The sequence below is a fragment of the Rana temporaria genome, chromosome 10 (genome assembly GCF_905171775.1).
Source record: "Rana temporaria chromosome 10, aRanTem1.1, whole genome shotgun sequence".
Lineage (NCBI taxonomy): Eukaryota > Metazoa > Chordata > Amphibia > Anura > Ranidae > Rana > Rana temporaria.
In genome coordinates, this window is record NC_053498.1 from 18,526,722 (window position 1) to 18,544,487 (window position 17,766).

Below are 17,766 nucleotides of genomic sequence, written 5' to 3' on the forward strand. Positions count from 1 at the left end.
TGGTGGCTCAATGGTGAAAGTGAGAGAAAATATTTGGTACCCAGAGCAATCAAAGAGATTCCAGAACAGGTTAGAACCAGGATGGCTACCAGGTGCAGTGCATCCAATGACCCAGTATATGCAAGCTATTGCCAGTCTGCCAAGCCTAAAGAAAAGAGGGATGTCCATTAGTATTGCTCACTTACCATGAGAGAAAAGTGAAGCCTTCCATACCTTTCCTGCTGAAAAGGCTAATTGTCTAGTGTTCATGGTTCTGGCTTCAATACTCTGAGTTACTAACCCAGAATCGGTATGCCAATAAGGACTTTCCTCCAGCTCTTCCGACTTGTCAATTAGTTTCCAGGTCAGCGACTCACAAAGTATTATAATCAAAGGGTTTGGATAAGGAGTCCAGCAATGGCTGCCCACACTTTTTGTACAGATTCACTTCAAAGCAGACCCATATTTAAAGTAAACCTGTCAGAACCATAATGGTACTGAACAGGCTGCAGCAGCACATTGGTGTCTACACATACCTTTTGATGACCCTATAGCTCCCAGGGTGACCTGAATCTTCCATTTTCTTCATGGATGCTTTGCATTGCGACCAGTGCTGGGACAAGGGCATCTAGAGCCCAGGGTGAACATACCTAATCATGTTCATACATCTTGAGGGGGGGCAGAATGTGTCAGCAACCCCCCCCCAAGCACTAATCTGCATGCTTATGCCCTAAGCATGAGTTCCCCTTCCTCCAAATACAAATCCACCTCCTACTGAGATCCCTTTCCCAGCACAACATACCCCCTCAGCTCAAATCCTCTCAATCCCCCCAGCAAAAATGCACCCCCCAAATAAAAAGAAATCCCCCCTCCTAGTACAAATCCTCTACCCCCTTCCCATTTAAGCAAAAATATAAGCACAAATTCTCCCAAATCCCCCATCCTAACATAAATTCCCACTTATAGCACAAATAGCCCAATCCCCCCCCCTTTAAAAAAAATACCCCTCCTAGCACAAATCCCTTCCTCCCCCCCCTACCATATTAGCTTTTCTAAAAAAATAAAATTGCAAAATCACTACTCCTAGTGCACCTCCCCAAATTTCCCCTCCTAGAACAATTCAGCCCCTGCCGTTCCCCCTCCCAACACAAATCTCCTCTCTTTGTGCTGCCCCCCAAAGTCGCATGATACCACAGTGCCCAGGGAAGCCATCCCTCCTGCCCAGCCCTGATTGTGAGGGGTCAGTAGGCACGTGCCTGTGGTGGAGGGTTTGCAGCTGAACTGCATACACTACCAGAAAATAGTAAAACCGGCATGTAACAGTGGCTGGTTTTAGGGTACCAGATATGTCACCTAAAGTTACGGACTGCCTGTTCACTATTATTATGGTAATGCCAGCCTTTCTTTGATTTTATCAATCCAAATGCATTGTATAAGATGAGGGTAAAGAAGTTGTTTTTGAATACACCTTACATTGCAATGCACCATATTCAATAAGGCTTGTGTAAACTCCTTCTCCAGGTTCCTGCTATTTCCCTGGCCTATGAAGCAGCCGAGAGCGACATTATGAAGAGACAGCCAAGAAACCCCCGTACAGACAAACTGGTGAACGAAAGATTAATCAGCATGGCGTACGGGCAGATTGGTGAGGCCTCATCTCAGATCGTTGCTAAAATTGTATCTCCTAAGGTGATTTTCTTTGATTTGTCACCTGTAACTGTCTCCACCACTTATAGGTATGATTCAGGCTCTTGGTGGCTTTTTCGCCTATTTCGTCATCCTGGCAGAAAATGGTTTCTTGCCATCTCACTTGGTGGGCATTCGGCTAAACTGGGATGACAGGACGTGTAATGACCTGGAAGACAGCTATGGCCAGCAGTGGGTGAGTTGTGAGCTCTTTCCTAAGAAGTTACGGGTATTGCCAAGTCCTAAATAACATTTACGCATGGGGAATTGTGCTCCAAGGGCCAGATAAAGGCTAGAAAAGGGCCACATCTGGCCCTCGGGCCGCAGTTTGGAGACCCCTGGACTAGAGGAGGGTTTTAAGCAGTATAGGGGAATATTAAGGGAAACTATCATGGCTTTTGGTCATTTTATTTTCAATAAAATAATATAAAAAACAAAATTGGCACAAATAGCGAAACGCGCAGAGGCTGCCTGGACACACACAGAGGGTGAAGCACACTAGCACGCAAGGACCCCTTGTAACAAAAAAAAAAAAAATGAAAACAAAAAAGACTGTAAAATCTGTGAACATTAGGTAGGGAAAGAGGGGGGGGCGGGTAAAAATGAAAGTGACCCTGTAGCTAAATATAAATTGCCCAAAAAAAATTACAAAAGAATGTGAATGCGTACCTTTCCTGCTGTCCACAGTGCCAAATGTTGATGAGGAATCATTCCCCAAAGTCTGTTGGGAAACCAATACCAATGGGAGTGTCGATCTCCTGTATAGCAGCACTCAGTAGTTCCTCCGGTTGAGGACCACATCACTGCTTTGTCCTATAGTGCTGTGGAGGTCAGTGGGAGGAACCATAGAACACAGCAGGGGGGGGGGGGGGGGACACAGGTTGAAAGTGTCGGTTTCCCAGCAGATTTTGGGGGACAATTCATCATCAAAGCTATGTTTACTAGCATGGAAAGCAGAGGGGGTAAATATTTTTTTATTCTTTTTCAGGGAGTTTCATGTTTGCAATAGGGTTGCGTTAAGTCAACTAAGGTTTGCTAAAGATTATCCATAGGTCAAAATGGTATGACTTTACAGGTTTGCTGCATTTAGAGGCAGAACACCCCCCCCCCCCCCCCCAATTTAAAGTCAGCAGCTATAAATACTGTAGCTGCTGACTTTTACTATTCGAATACCTACCTGTCCAGGCATCCAACGATGTCCTTACCCGAGCAGATTCTTAATTCAGCTCTCGGGGGCTGCCACCGCCATCTTGGCTAAGGGAAACCTGGCTGTGAAGCTTTGCGCAAATCGTGCTAAGCTTTCTCAATGGGCCGATCAGTAAAGTAGATGGCTACTGCAGAGGCAGCGGCTAAGGGTGTGTACATGCTACGGTGCTTTGCTTCGCAGCTGCGGCAGAAGTTATACTACCTGTCGGTTTTGGTGGGCGCTACTGCCCGCTATTCATGACCTATTCAAATGAATGAAGGTGCCCTGAAACCGCATGCAATTCACTTGGTTAAAGGGCACTTATGCAGGGTCTAAGGGGTTAAAGTAGGCAATGAGAAGGTGATAAACGCCTCCTTACGGCCTGTCAAATGCTCTCAGCATAGCAGGGGTGTCTTGTAGGATGTAATAGGGCGAATGACTAAGCACACGTGAAGTGTGTGAAACGGGTCTACCCAGCATTCTGGTTCTTGTAGCTTTGGGATGTCCAAATTAAAAGGATTTTGATCTACAGTGGTGTGCGGCCATTTCTTCTATTCTCATTGTGTGCGGAGGCGAGCACCTACTGGATCATTGGGGTTCTTGGTCTCACCTGGAGCGGTGGGTTTTCTTGTTCCATAGGATGTAATAGGGGACGGCTTTACTAAAGTCCTTCTGGGCATACCCGATATGTCCTTGGCTCACAAGTCAAATTCATTTTGTAATGCTAAACATAACTGATAAAGAAAATGTATATAAGTCTGTTAGAAACCGACCGGGGACCAACATTTATTGTATTGTAATACTTTTTCCTTTCATTGTGCTTTAGACATACGAGCAGCGCAAGATTGTGGAATTCACTTGTCACACTGCCTTCTTCGTCAGTATTGTGGTTGTACAATGGGCCGATGTCATCATCTGCAAGACCAGGAGAAACTCAGTATTCCAGCAGGGCATGAAGTAAGGGAACACGCATGAACATTACCCATTCTCTGTAGCATGCCAATACAAGGCCATTTAGTGCCCAGGGCGAAGATTCTGGGACTATACTTCTACTGTTGGGTGGACAGTAGTAGTGGCCTCAGTCAAGTGCCCCACTGTCACTCCGTAAGGTGCCAAAAATTTGGGATCTGGCACAGCCCAGGACACGGTTGCCTGTCTGTTGGGCACCAGGGCAGGACAATAGCAGGTCAGAGAGTAGACTTGGTGGTGCTGCACCCCACCACATAAAAACACTGGCCTAGATTCACGTAGGGCGGCGTAAGTGTGGGCGGGCGTATTGTATTTACGCTACGCCGCCGCAACTTAGAGAGGCAAGTGCTGTATTCACAAAGCACTTGCGTCCTAAGTTACGGCGGCGTAGCGTAAATGTGCCGGTGTAAGCGCGCCTAATTCAAATTGGGAAGAGGTGGGCGTGTTTTATGTAAATAAAGCATGACCCCACATAAATGACGTTTTGAACGTACGGCGCATTTGCGCCGTCCGTGGACGTATCCCAGTGTGCATGCGTCAGATAGAATGCCTAAGATACGTCGAACACTGCATACGACGTGAACGTAACTTATGCACAGCCCTATTCGCGTACGACTTGCGCAAACGACGTAAAAAGATACGCTTGTTCCGACGTCCATACTTTGCATGGGCTGCGCCACCTAGAGACCTGCTCTATCTTTACGCCGGCGTATGTCTTACGTAAACGGCGTAACTAATTGCGACGTACGTACGTTCGTGAATCGGCGTATCTTGCTCATTTGCATATTCGACACGGAAAACAACAGAAGCGCCATCTAGCGGCCAGCGTAAATATGCACCCTAAGATACGACGGCATAGGACACTTGCGCTTAAATTTGGCTAAGATACAAGCGGCGTATCTGGTTTCCAGAATACGCTTAAAGCGGGAGTTCACCCATTTAAAAAAAAAAAAAAAATCTCCCCTTAGCTTCCTGCTCGTTCGGTCTAGGGGAATCGGCTATTTATATTAAAATAGGTGCAGTACTTACCCGTTTTCGAGCTGCATCTTCTTCCGTCGCTTCCGGGTATGGGTCTTCGGGAGCGGGCGTTCCTTCTTGATTGACATTCTTCCGAGAGGCTTCCGACGGTCGCATCCATCGCGTCACTCGTAGCCGAAAGAAGCCGAACGTCGGTGCGGCTCTATACTGCGCCTGCGCACCGACGTTCGGCTTCTTTCGGAAAATCGTGACGCGATGGATGCGACCGTCGGAAGCCTCTCGGAAACCTGTCAATCAAGAAGGACCGCCCATTCCCGAAGCCCATACCCGGAAGCGACGGAGAGGATGCGTCTCGTAAACGGGTAAGTACTGCACATATTTTAAAATAAATTGCCGATTCCCCTAGTAATAACGAGCAGGAAGCGAAGGGGGAAAAGTGCCCTCTAAGGGTGAACCCCCGCTTTAAAGATACGACGGCACAGATTCGGACTTACGACGGCGTATCTACTGATACACCGATGCAAGTCTTTGAGAATCTGGCCCACTGTGCCTGGGGAATCTGCCCCTTCTCCACACCCCTCATCCTGGCCGTGCTCCATTTTTGCACCTGTAGATGATGAGACATGGCTTTGTACAGCCGTGGCCAAAAGTTTTGAGAATGATGCAAATATTAATTTTCACAAAGTGCTTGTCAGATGTTACTATGGTATAGTTACAAGCATTTCATACGTGTCAAAGGCTTTTATTAACAATTACATTAAGTTCATGCAAAAGGTCAATATTTGTAGTGCAATTCCCCCTAGGATGCTGTCAATCAACTTCTGGGGCACATCCTGACTGATGGCAGCCCTTTCTTACATAATCAACGCTTGGAGTTTGTAAGAATGTGCGGGTGGGTTTTTGTTCACCCACCTCTTGAGGATTGACCACAAGTTCTCAATGGGATTAAAGCGGGGGTTCACCCTATTAATAAAAAGAAAACAAATATTTTTTTCCTCTAGCATACAATGAGGCATAGTAGCGCGAGCTACAGTATGCCTGTATTTATTTTTTTAGTCCGGTACTCACTGTGCAATCGTAGAGACAAGATTCCGACTCCCCGCGGGGAATGGGCGTTCCTATGGAGAGGCAGCATGATTGACGGCCGGCTATGGCGCGTCACGCTTCTCCGGAAATAGCCGAAATAGGACTTGGCGCTTCACGGCGCCTGCGCATAGTCTGTGCGCAGGCGCCGTGAAGAGCCGAGACCTACTCCGGCTATCTTCGGGGAGCGTGACGTGCCATAGCCGGCCGTCAATCATGCTGCCTCTGGATAGGAACGCCCATTCCCCGCGGGGAGTCGGAATCGTCTCACTAGGATTGCACAGTGAGTACCGGACTAAAAAAATAAATACAGGCATATACTGTAGCTCGCGCTACTATGCCTCATTAAATGATGGAAAGTTGTCAATAAGGGTGAACCACCGCTTTAAGATCTGGGGAGTTTCCAGGCCATAGACCAAAAATTAGATGTTTTGTTCCCCAATCCACTTGTTATCCCTTTTGCCTTATGACAAGGTGCTCCACCATGCCGGAAAACTGTTCTTGAATGGTTGGGTGAAGTTGCTCTTGGAGGATGTTTTTGTACCATTCTTTATTCAAGGCTGTGTTCTTAGCCAAGGGAGGGGGGCTTACTCACAATTTTGCCCCCTCCCTTGGCTAAGAAGCAACCCCACACATGAATGGTGTCAGGATGCTTTACTGTTGGCATGGCACAGGACTGATGGTAGCGCTCACCTTTTCTTCTACGGAGGTTTTTTCCAGATGCCCCAAATAATTGGAAAGGGGATTCATCAGAGAAAATTACTTTCTTTAGCAGTCCAATCCCTGTACATTTTGCAGAAAATCAGCCTGTCCCTGATATTTTTCCTGGAGAGAAGTGGCTTCTTTGCTGCCCTTCTCGACACCAGGTCATCCTCCAAAAGTCTTCTCCTCACTGTGCGTGTCTATATGCACTCACAGCTTCCTGCTGCCATTCCTGAGCAAGCTCTGCACTGGTGGTCCGCCGATCCCGCAGCTGAATTAACTGTAGGAGACGGTCCTGGCGCTTGCTGGACTTTCTTGGGCGCCCTGAAGTTTTCTTTACAAATGTAGAGGAAAAGTTTTTCTGGGGATTAAGTTTATTTTAATGGCAAAGAGTGACATTTGCAATTCATTTGATCCCTCTTCAGGACATTCTGGAGTATATGCAAATTGCCATCATAAGAACTGAGGCAGCACTTTGTGAAGATTAATATTTGTGTCATTCATAGTAAAAAAAAAAATGTACCCCCCCCCCCCATCTATTTAGATGTGCAACTTTCTACCTCAACATCTTTTTTTTTTTTACATTTTTTATTCAAAGTTTTTCAGTTTTACAACACTTCAAACATACAACAAACTTAACGTTAGTATAACTATACATGCCTTTACATACAATCCCCAATAATATTAAAAATATATATATTTTTTATATTATTATGTTTTAATGTGTTAGTCTGTAAGTATTTTCTTTTTTTTATATTTTATACATCATTCTATATTTACATTCTATCTGGAGTCGAAGAAAATGCAGCCAATCCTGGGGTTATTAACCACGGGCCCCACAGCTTAATTAATATATCCGGTGTACCCCTATTTATGGTAGGCCTGTCATTCCATTAGTATTGTCTCATTTACTTGGGAACGCCACCCCTCGACATCCTTAACCACTTAAAACCCGGACCTTTAGGCAGGTAAAGGACCTGGCCAGTTTTTGCAATTCGGCACTGCGTCGCTTTAACTGACAATTGCGCGGTCGTGCTCCCAAACAAAATTGGCGTCCTTTTTTCCCCACAAATAGAGCTTTCTTTTGGTGGTATTTGATCACCTCTGCGGTTTTTATTTTTTACGCTATAAACAAAAATAGAGCGACAATTTTGAAAAAAAATACAATATTTTTTACTTTTTGCTATAATAAATATCCCCCAAAAATATATAAAACATTTTTTTTCCTCAGTTTAGGCCGATACGTATTCTTCCACATATTTTTGTTAAAAACCGTTTATCGATTGGTTTGCGCAAAATTTATAGCGTTTACAAAATAAGGGATAGTTTTATTGAATTTTTATTAATTTTTTTTTTTTACTACTAATGGTGGCGATCAGCGTTTTTTTTTTTTTTCATGACTGCGACATTATGGCGGACACTTTGGAGAATTTTGACACATTTTTGGGACCATTGTCATTTTCACAGCAAAAAATGCATGGTTTACTGTGAAAATGACAATTGCAGTTTGGGAGTTAACCACAAGGGGGCGCTGAAGGGGTTAAGTGTGACCTCATCTGTGTTTCTAACTGTAGGGGGTGTGGCGTCATTGATTGTGGTTCCCTATATTAGGGAACACACGATCGATGACCGTGCCACAGTGAAGAACAGGGCAGCTGTTTTTACACACAGCTCTCCTCGTTTTTCAGCTCCGGGGACCGATCGTGGGACTCTAGCGGCGATCGGGTCTGCGTGTCCCACGCCACGGCTGAGCACTTAAAGAGGACGTACAGGTATGTGCTTGTGCCCAGCCGTGCCATTCTGCCGACGTATATGTGCAGGATGTGGTCCTTAAATGGTCAACCGAGACTGAACTTCAAGTGCAGGAAAGTTGGGGATGTCTTCATTTCATGTTCTATGTAGATTTCAATGAGGACTTTGGGAAGGAGGTCTGCACTGTATATAGTGTACTGTCACCACGGTTACAAGAAACATTTGACAGATTTACAGAAACATAACTGGCTGAAGACTAAAAGGGAAATATGGTTTCTGTAGCATTTAAATACATCCATTATTATTAGGAAAAGTTGAGTTAATAGATTGTATATACAGTATTTACTATCTTGATAATTCTGAGATTTCGTTTGTCATTTCAGGAATAAAATCCTAATTTTCGGTCTTTTCGAAGAAACCGCATTAGCAGCTTTCTTGTCGTATTGCCCTGGAATGGACATTGCACTGAGAATGTACCCACTAAAGTAAGTCTGTTGTGTGGACAGGTTTAGTTTTTGATGGGTGTGTGATAATAAAGAAAACCTGTCATGGAAGATCTGCTGGCTTCCATGAAAATGTTGGTTGCCTGGCTGTCACAGTACTTTGAACATTGACCTGGAGCAAGCATGTGTCCAGTAAAATGCCACACATTAGGTAGGTAGGGAGAGGTAGGTGGGGGGAGGGAGAGGGAGGTAGGTGGGGGGAGGGAGAGGGAGGTAGGTGGGGGGAGGGAGAGGGAGGTAGGTGGGGGGAGGGAGAGGGAGGTAGGTGGGGGGAGGGAGAGGGAGGTGGGGGGAGGGAGGGGGGGGGGAGGGAGGTAGGTGGGGGGGGGGAGGTAGTGGGGGGAGGGAGAGGGAGGTGGGGGGGAGGGAGGTAGGTGGGGGGAGGGAGGTAGTGGGGGGAGGGAGAGGGAGGTGGGGGGGAGGGAGGGAGGTGGGGGGAGGGAGGTAGTGGGGGGGGGGAGAGGGAGGTGGGGGGGAGGGAGGTAGGTGGGGGGAGGGAGGTAGTGGGGGGGGGGAGGTAGTGGGGGGGGGGAGGGAGGGGGAGGGAGAGGGAGGTAGTGGGGGGGGGGAGAGGGAGGTGGGGGGGGAGGGAGAGGGAGGTGGGGGGAGGGAGAGGGTGGGAGGGGGGGGGAGGGAGGTAGGTGGGGGGAGGGAGGTAGTGGGGGGGGGGAGGGAGAGGGAGGTAGTGGGGGGGGGGGGAGGGAGGGGGAGAGGGAGGTAGGTGGGGGGAGGGAGGTAGGTGGGGGAGAGGGAGGTAGGTGGGGAGGTTGGTGGGGGGGAGGGAGGTGGGGGGAGGGAGGTAGGTGGGGGGGGAGGGAGAGGAGGTAGGGGGGGGAGGGAGAGGGAGGTTGGTGGGGGGAGGGAGAGGGAGGTTGGTGGGGGGAGGGAGGTAGGTGGGGGGGAGGGAGGTAGGGGGGGAGGGAGAGGGAGGTAGGGGGGAGGTTGGTGGGGGGAGGGAGGTAGGTGGGGGGGAGGGAGAGGGAGGTAGGTGGGGGGGGGAGGGAGGTAGGTGGGGGGGAGGGAGAGGGAGATAGGTGGGGGGAGGGAGGTAGGTGGGGGGAGGGAGAGGGAGGTGGGGGGAGGGAGGTAGTGGGGGGGGGGAGGGAGGGGGAGGCAGAGGGAGGTAGGTGGGGGGAGGGAGGTTGGTGGGGGGGAGGGAGGTGGGGGGAGGGAGGTAGTGGGGGGGGGAGGGAGGGGGAGGGAGAGGGAGGTAGGTGGGGGAGAGGGAGGTAGGTGGGGAGGTTGGTGGGGGGGAGGTAGGTGGGGGGGAGGGAGAGGGAGATAGGTGGGGGGGAGGGAGGTAGGTGGGGGGGAGGGAGGTAGGTGGGGGGAGGGAGAGGGGGAGAGAATGGTACATCCTAAAATGTAGCATAATGGGATTTAATACTGTACGAGTGGAAAGGACTCAGGGAGTGCTAAATGTCTGTGGGTTAGGGTCACAAATTACTTGTCTTGCCTTGGGTGCGGACAACCCACGCTACAAAATAATTTTACTGTTAAAATTTCCCAAGTTGTGGGGACCCTATCAAGGGGTCACAGCACTAGAAGGTTGAGAACCACTGGTTTAGACCATACCCAAGCTAATCCTTACTCAATGAAGTCATGAAATGCTATAAAAACTTGACAGAAGTTTACTCTTCCGAGTCTATCAAAAACAAAAAAATAAAGCCAAAAATGTTAACTGTAGTTCAAGTTTATTGTAGCTTTGTGGCCTTTTTTTTGTAAGTGTGCACACAGGTGGCAGCTGATGCCTAGTTCATAGATCTGGCCATGAAGTGGCGGAGTGATCTGACTGCAGCCAGTGAGCTCTGCCCCACACTTCATAAACTGCAAAGAGAGACACAAACAGAGGAACGAATTGTAAGCTGCATGCAGCCTGTTCTGACGTGGCAAGCGTTAGCATGGCCACCAGGTACTATACACCTGAATCTGAGTGGCGCGCACAAGTTTGTAATTTTTGGGCAAGAAACCCCCCCAGCCCAGGTTTAGAGAGTGGCAATGACTACCATTCTATACCTAGGCTGGGCTTCTCGTGCCAGAGGACACGCTATGTGTTGCTTTGGTACAAGAGGCCCCCTGAACCCCCGCATATAAATGGGAGCAGTACCTGGATCCTGGCCTTGATGAGTGGAGTGGCTGGTACACACACAACTGTTTTTTGTTGGTCTCTCTTACCAAAGAAAGACGTGCGCTACTGCGCTCAGCAGGGCCAGCTGCCACACGCAATTTAAACCACACCCACTTTTCATAATGGCGGCGGGGGGGGGGAAACACCATGTTTAACCACACCAGATGACACACCAACCCTAGTGAGGCCACTGTTTTAAAAAGAGATAGGTTTACTAAACTGCCTTTTATTTCTTCATCTAGGCCCAGCTGGTGGTTCTGTGCCTTCCCATACAGCTTCCTCATCTTTATATATGATGAGATCCGAAAACTTATCCTTAGGCGACACCCAGGAGGTAAGTCGGTGCTGCAAGCAGGCCGAGTTATGTGTAAATATCGGTATATATACCGATAATTACAGTAGCCAATCCTGTTATCTATATGATAAGTTTTACAAAGTCTGTTTAAAACTATTATATTTTGTATACTTTTGGCATATATGTACTCGGCCTGTCCTGATATCTGCCTAGAAGCATTCATTTAGGACCTATTGCTTTGCACAGTTCTTTTAAACCCAAGACCCCATAGACACTATTAGACTTTCTGCAGCTTTTTGTCTTCAGATTTACCAAAACCATATAATATGAGGGCAAACCATAAGTTTCAATTTGTATGCAATCAGGAAGGCCCTTGCGCTACATGGTTTTGGAAAATCTAATAGTGTGTATGGGGCCTTACACTGTACATACTTGGGGGGGGGGGGGGGGGGGGGGGAGAGAGCGCGCACACACATATGGCCTTGTACATGTGCAGCCACTGCTCTGCTGTGTGTTGCTAAAATGTACAATAGGAATTAGAAATTTACCACCCATTATTACTTCTATAATTACCCATAAGGGTAATAATGGATGATTTCCTTTTCCATAATTTGGGGGTGAAGGGTGTTGAGGTGTGTGTGTCTCTATCTCTAGTATACTTGCAGTATCAAGAGTAAGGTAGAGTATTGGCAAAGTTCAAGTGTTGAAGGGCACTAAAAAAATGTAAAGACATTGTAGATAATAAGTGAGTGAGTGAGTGTTACCAAGAAGTGGGGGAAGGGGAAAAAGGAAGGGGGTACAGCTGCGGCACTGAAAGGTCTATCAGATGATCATAATAGATATAAAGAAAAAGGTAGTGCTGCGCTGTAAATAGGGAATGGGGTACAAGTGTAGCAAATCCTTATATGTAAAAAGATACAGACTGACTAATGATCAAAATGACAATGTGAAAAAATAATTTTGATGTCAATAACGTGCTACAGTGCAGCTAATCCAGCTGGCAAAAGTAGGGTAATAAAACGTGACAGTGCTAGTATCATACAGTGTAATACAATAATAATTGGTGTACTGTTAACCAATGGGGTGTGCAGCGTGCATAACACAACAGTGACTGAAATAGGCTAAGTTAAATGTCCATGCAACAAAAAGCCTATAGGCACAACGAAGGAAAAATCCAAAAATAAAAGTGCAGGTGTAGATGCCAAAATAACGTGAAGAATAAGTAGGTTTCTGGTGTTCTCTTCAAAATAAGTGAGAATGTCCCCTTACCTTACTGCTGTAAGGTAACAGCATATCAGCCCAAATACATTTTCTGGTCGTATCTGCATAGGATGTTATCGGGATGGACTGTAATTGAAGAGTTAGATCCCTCTCGGTAGTCACGTCCGAGAAATGACAGCGACTCGCACCCAGGGAGATAAAGTGCCAATAGTGCGGTATTGTTTTAAAAAAGGTTTATTAACTGTCCTGAAGAAGTCATGAGAAGTGACAAATACGCGTACGAGTGTAACCAAGAGTCCACCAAGAGGTACCAGAGGTGACGTCGGCGAACGCACCCTTTCATTTTACATGCCTGATTTTATCACCGCTATGCGAGTACCCTAGTGTATTTTTTTGTTAAAGCGGAGGTTCACCCGCACATGACACTATTTCCCCCTAGATGGATGCTCGTTTTGTCTAGGGGAATCGGCTTGTTGTTTTAAAATATGATCTGTACTTACCGTTTACGAGATGCATCTTCTCCGCCGCTTGCGGGAATGGGCGTTCCTATTTTGATTGACAGTCTTCCGAGAGGCTTCCGACGGTCGCATCCATCGCGTCACGATTTTATGAAAGAAGCCGAATGTCGGTGCGCAGGCGCAGTATAGAGCCGCACTGACGTTCGGCTACTAGTGACGCGATGGATGCGACCGTCGGAAGCCTCTCGGAAGACTGTCAATCAAGAAGGAACGCCCGCTCCCGAAGACCCATACCCGGAAGCGATGGAGAAGATGCATCTCGAAAACGGTAAGTACGGCTCATATTTTACAACAAATAGCCGATTCCCCTAGACACAACGAGCAGGAATCTAAGGGGAAAAGAGAAAAAAAACACATAATTGGGTGAACTCCCGCTTTAATAAACCTTTTTAAAACAATACCGCACTATTGGCACTTTATCTCCCTGGGTGCGAGTCGCTGTCATTTCTCGGACGTGACGACCGAGAGGGATCTATCTCTTCAATTACAGTCCATCCGGATAACATCCTATGCGGATACCACCAGAAAGTGTATTTGGGCTGATATGCTGTTACCTTACAGCAGTAAGGTAAGGGGACATCCTCACTTATTTTGAAGAGAACACCGGAAACCTACTTATTCTTCACGTTATTTTGGCATCTACACCTGCACTTTTATTTTTGGATTTTTCCTTCGTTGTCCATGCAACAAAAAGCCTATAGGCACATTTAACTTAGCCTATTTCAGTCACTGTTGTGTGTTGTGTTATGCACGCTGCACACCCCATTGGTTAACAGTACACCAATTATTATTGTATTACACTGTATGATACTAGCACTGTCACCTTTTATTACCCTCATTTTGCCAGCTGGATTAGCTGCACTGTAGCACGTTAATTTTGATGTCAATATTTTTTCACATTGTCATTTTGATCATTAGTCCGACTGTATCTTTTGACATATAAGGATTTGCTACACTTCCTCTACACTTGTACCCCATTCCCTATTTACAGCGCAGCACTACCCTTTTCTTTATATTGTAGATAAGAACTATGTGCCTCCAACCTTGTGGCAACAGTTTGGGGAAGACCCTTTTCTGATCCAGCCCCTGCTCACAAAGCCATCTCCATAAAAAGCATGGTTGGATGAGTTTGGTGAGGAGGAACTCGTATGGCCCACCTAGAGCTCCAACTTTAACCCTACTGAACAATAAGAAAACCAATTGCAAGCCAGGTCTTCTCATCCAACCTCAGTACTTGTTCCTTTGGCCGAATACCCACAAAACCCCACAGATACTTTACTTGTGGAAAGCCGCCTGAGAAAGGAGTGGGGGCTCTTAAAGCAACAAAGTGAAGGGCCAACTCTATACTAATACCCACCCATGCTTCTGGAATGGGATATCCAACAGTCTCATGTATGTGACATGGTCAGGGGTCCACAAGCACTTGGCCATTAGGGATGAACTCAGGTTCGACTCGAACATCAGATGTTCGCCGAATAGCGAACAATTTGGGGTGTTTGCGGCAAATTCGGCATATATATATCGTGTGTGTGTGTGTACACACACACACACACACACACACACACACACACACACACACACACACACACAGCGGCTACTTTTTTCTGTACAGCTGTTCATTTAAAAAAAATCTCAGCAACAAAATTAATTTATGAATTTAGATTGCTTGCCCCAGCACAACAAATCACATCACCGCCCCAGCACAACGAATCGCATCCCCCCCCCCAGCACAACGAATCGCATCACCCCCCCAGCACAACGAATCGCATCACCCCCCCAGCACAACGCATCAACCCCAACACATTGCATCAACCCCCAGCACAACGAATCGCATCAACCCCCAGCACATTGCATCGCCCCAGCACAACGAATCGCATCACCCCCCCAGCACAACGAATCGCATCACCCCCCCCCAGCACAACGCATCAACCCCAACACATTGCATCAACCCCCAGCACAACGAATCGCATCAACCCCCAGCACATTGCATCGCCCCAGCACAACGAATCGCATCACCCCCCCCAGCACAACGAATCGCATCACCCCCCCCAGCACAACGCATCAACCCCAACACATTGCATCAACCCCCAGCACAACGAATCGCATCACCCCCCAGCACATTGCATCGCCCCAGCACAACAAATTGCATCACCCGCCAGCACAACGAATCGCATCAACCCCAACACATTGCATCACCCCCCAGCACAACGAATCTCATCAACCCCCAGCACATTGCATCGCCCCAGCACAACGAATTGCATCACCCCCCAGCACAAAGAATCGCATCAACCCCAACACATTGCATCACCCCCCCAAAGTATTTAGAGGCATCAAAATAAATAAATAATTGCCATTATGAGAAGTATAAGTGCAGCCCAGACAAAGTTTGAAAAATGGGTGCAACTCCGCTTTAAAGTCTATTGGACACGAACGTAAAAAACGTTAAACGGTGTTCGAACAAATTTTTTGCATGTTCTGCCGCAAACCAAACTTGGGGGTGTTCGGCTCATCCCCTATTGGCCATATAGTGTAAATGTGGAATATAAAACTACAATTATATTTGTTGTCCCACTTTAAGGCTCCATTCACACTAATGCTTTTTTTTTTATGCATTTTGCAGAAATGCAAGGACATTTTTTAACATGGTTTCCTATGGAACATGTTCACATCAATGCTTTTTTGTGCCTCTGCGTTTTTGGAAAGGGTCGGGGACTTTTTTTCCAGCAAAAAGCAACGTTTTGCATGTAATAAAATTCAATGGACCCGCATCCAAAATGCATTTTGCCGCGATTTTGAGTTTTGTTCAACCTGTTTATAGCTGGTTGTTAAAGGAAAAGTAAAACAATTAATTACTGGCTAAAAAAACAAAACAAATGGGGATAAAAACGCACGTCAAAAAACGCAGCAAAAACGCTCAAAAGCAACATGCATAGGTGTGAATCGAGCCTAAAGCCAGGATTTCACGGCAGCCATGCACATGACTAAATACCTTGGCATGTGGCAAATGCTGACGGAAATGTATCTCTCCCTGTGTGTTAAATAAACGGATTCTATTAATGATCTTCATTTCCTTTTTCTCTTACAGGTTGGGTAGAAAAAGAATCTTATTATTAAATTCGCCGAGACGCATCTCCCAGACCTGGACCCTCTCCAACCTCCGAATCCCCCTCCCCTTTGAATCAAACAAAAAACAAAGAAAAAAGACACAACGAAAACATAATAAAAAGAAAAAAAAAAAAAAAAAAAAAAACAAACCCCCAAAATAAAACAGCAACAAGCTCCACGGGATTCAAAAAATTACAAAAGGCGCCATAACTCCCACCTGCCAAGCCTTCTGTTCCAGATTCCATGTTGGGTTTCTTCAAGTCATTTCTCTCCCCCACTTTTTTTTTTTCTGTAAAATTATAAATATATATATAAATATATATTATATATAAATATAAATAGAACCAGGATTTTATTTCTTTTTTTTATTTATTATTATTTGCTTCTATAATGTTTTATTATAAAGGAGGGGGAGAGAGAGGGTTGTAACAGAGAAGGAGATTGAGTGGAGGGTCTAAAAATGTTGGATTGGAGAATAATACGGATTTTAAGCTCTTCACTCTTGGGAAATCTGGTATTGGAGTGCCAGGACAAAGAATGGGAAGGAAAAAAAGTGGAGAAACCATTGAATTAGGGGGGGGGGGGAGGGGCTGAACAAACTCTCTTCCTAACGACCTCTATGCTGCCAAAGGCTTCTCAACACACCGCTCTACGTACATATACCAGTAATGTGCTGCTTCATCAGCTATAGGGTTAACCCGGGGATTTGCGAGGGCACCGGTACTGTGGTCATAGGACACCTCATGAACAATGTCTGGTGTACAGCGTAGGGTCTTTACGGGGGGGGCATTATTAGGGCCCTTTGACTTCTAAAGAGACCCCCGAAGAGTCTCATATCGGAGTCTCATCTGTGTAATAAATACCCCCTTCACCCAACCACCCCACTTAATATTTCTCCATATCTGATGTACTCGGTCTTTATGAGCGTGAAAGGTTCATGTATTTTGTCTCTGTTATTAGGAGGGGGTGAGAGCTAAAACGTCCTGATGTCTGTGTATTAGAAGGGGGTGATAGGGTACCTTGTCCTGATGTCTGTGTATTAGGAGGGAATGGTGAATGTGTGTCTCATTGTGATCACAGGGTGGAGGTACAGATCGTCGTATGATAGATAAAAACGGGAAAGGGTTGGGAGGGGGGGGTCTGTTTAAAAGGGGTAAAGTAGCCAGGCCTAGACGGTAGCTTTGATCGCTACTCAATGAGTAAGAACCAGAGACTGAGTAGTTACAGTGGAGGAGCATAGACATGCGCTAAAGCGGTGTCAATGGGGACATGGGTACATAGTGACACCAAGATATTAGGCGTACAAAACGGAAATGGTATGGGGCTGGTACACTCATGTCTTCAGCTCCAACTTATCCTTTGTCATGGTTATGTTAAAAAAAACAAAACAAAAAAAAATTGGTTGACAAATGCATAAAGGAGCAACATTCGGTCTTCACGAAGCCCAAAGTGCTTTCAATAAAATAGGACTGGGTGCAGACAGACGTGTACAACTTGCGTTGTTTCGGAAGCCCGTTTAAGACAAGCGGCAGTTGCGTGGCCACAGGCGATTGGTGTAAGGGAGAAGAAAACCACGGGGCTAACAGATGAATGATGCTGTAAAGGTGGTAGAAGGGAAGGAGCTGAGAGCCAGCAAGCAATAAAAACAAAAAACGAAGAGG

General features: G+C 46.5%; 1 protein-coding gene across 1 annotated transcript in view; it reads left to right on the top strand.

The window, feature by feature from the left end:
• The window catches only part of ATP1A3 (ATPase Na+/K+ transporting subunit alpha 3), a 92,564-nt gene extending 76,360 nt beyond the window's left edge, over positions 1-16,204 (top strand). The window contains exons 18-23 of the mRNA XM_040327324.1: positions 1,501-1,624; positions 1,716-1,861; positions 3,678-3,808; positions 8,719-8,820; positions 11,209-11,300; positions 16,086-16,204. Coding sequence (XP_040183258.1) covers positions 1,501-1,624; positions 1,716-1,861; positions 3,678-3,808; positions 8,719-8,820; positions 11,209-11,300; positions 16,086-16,114 — 624 coding nt within the window. The 3' untranslated portion in view covers positions 16,115-16,204. The remainder of the gene's footprint in view (positions 1-1,500; positions 1,625-1,715; positions 1,862-3,677; positions 3,809-8,718; positions 8,821-11,208; positions 11,301-16,085) is intronic.
• The last annotated feature ends 1,562 nt before the right edge of the window (positions 16,205-17,766 follow it).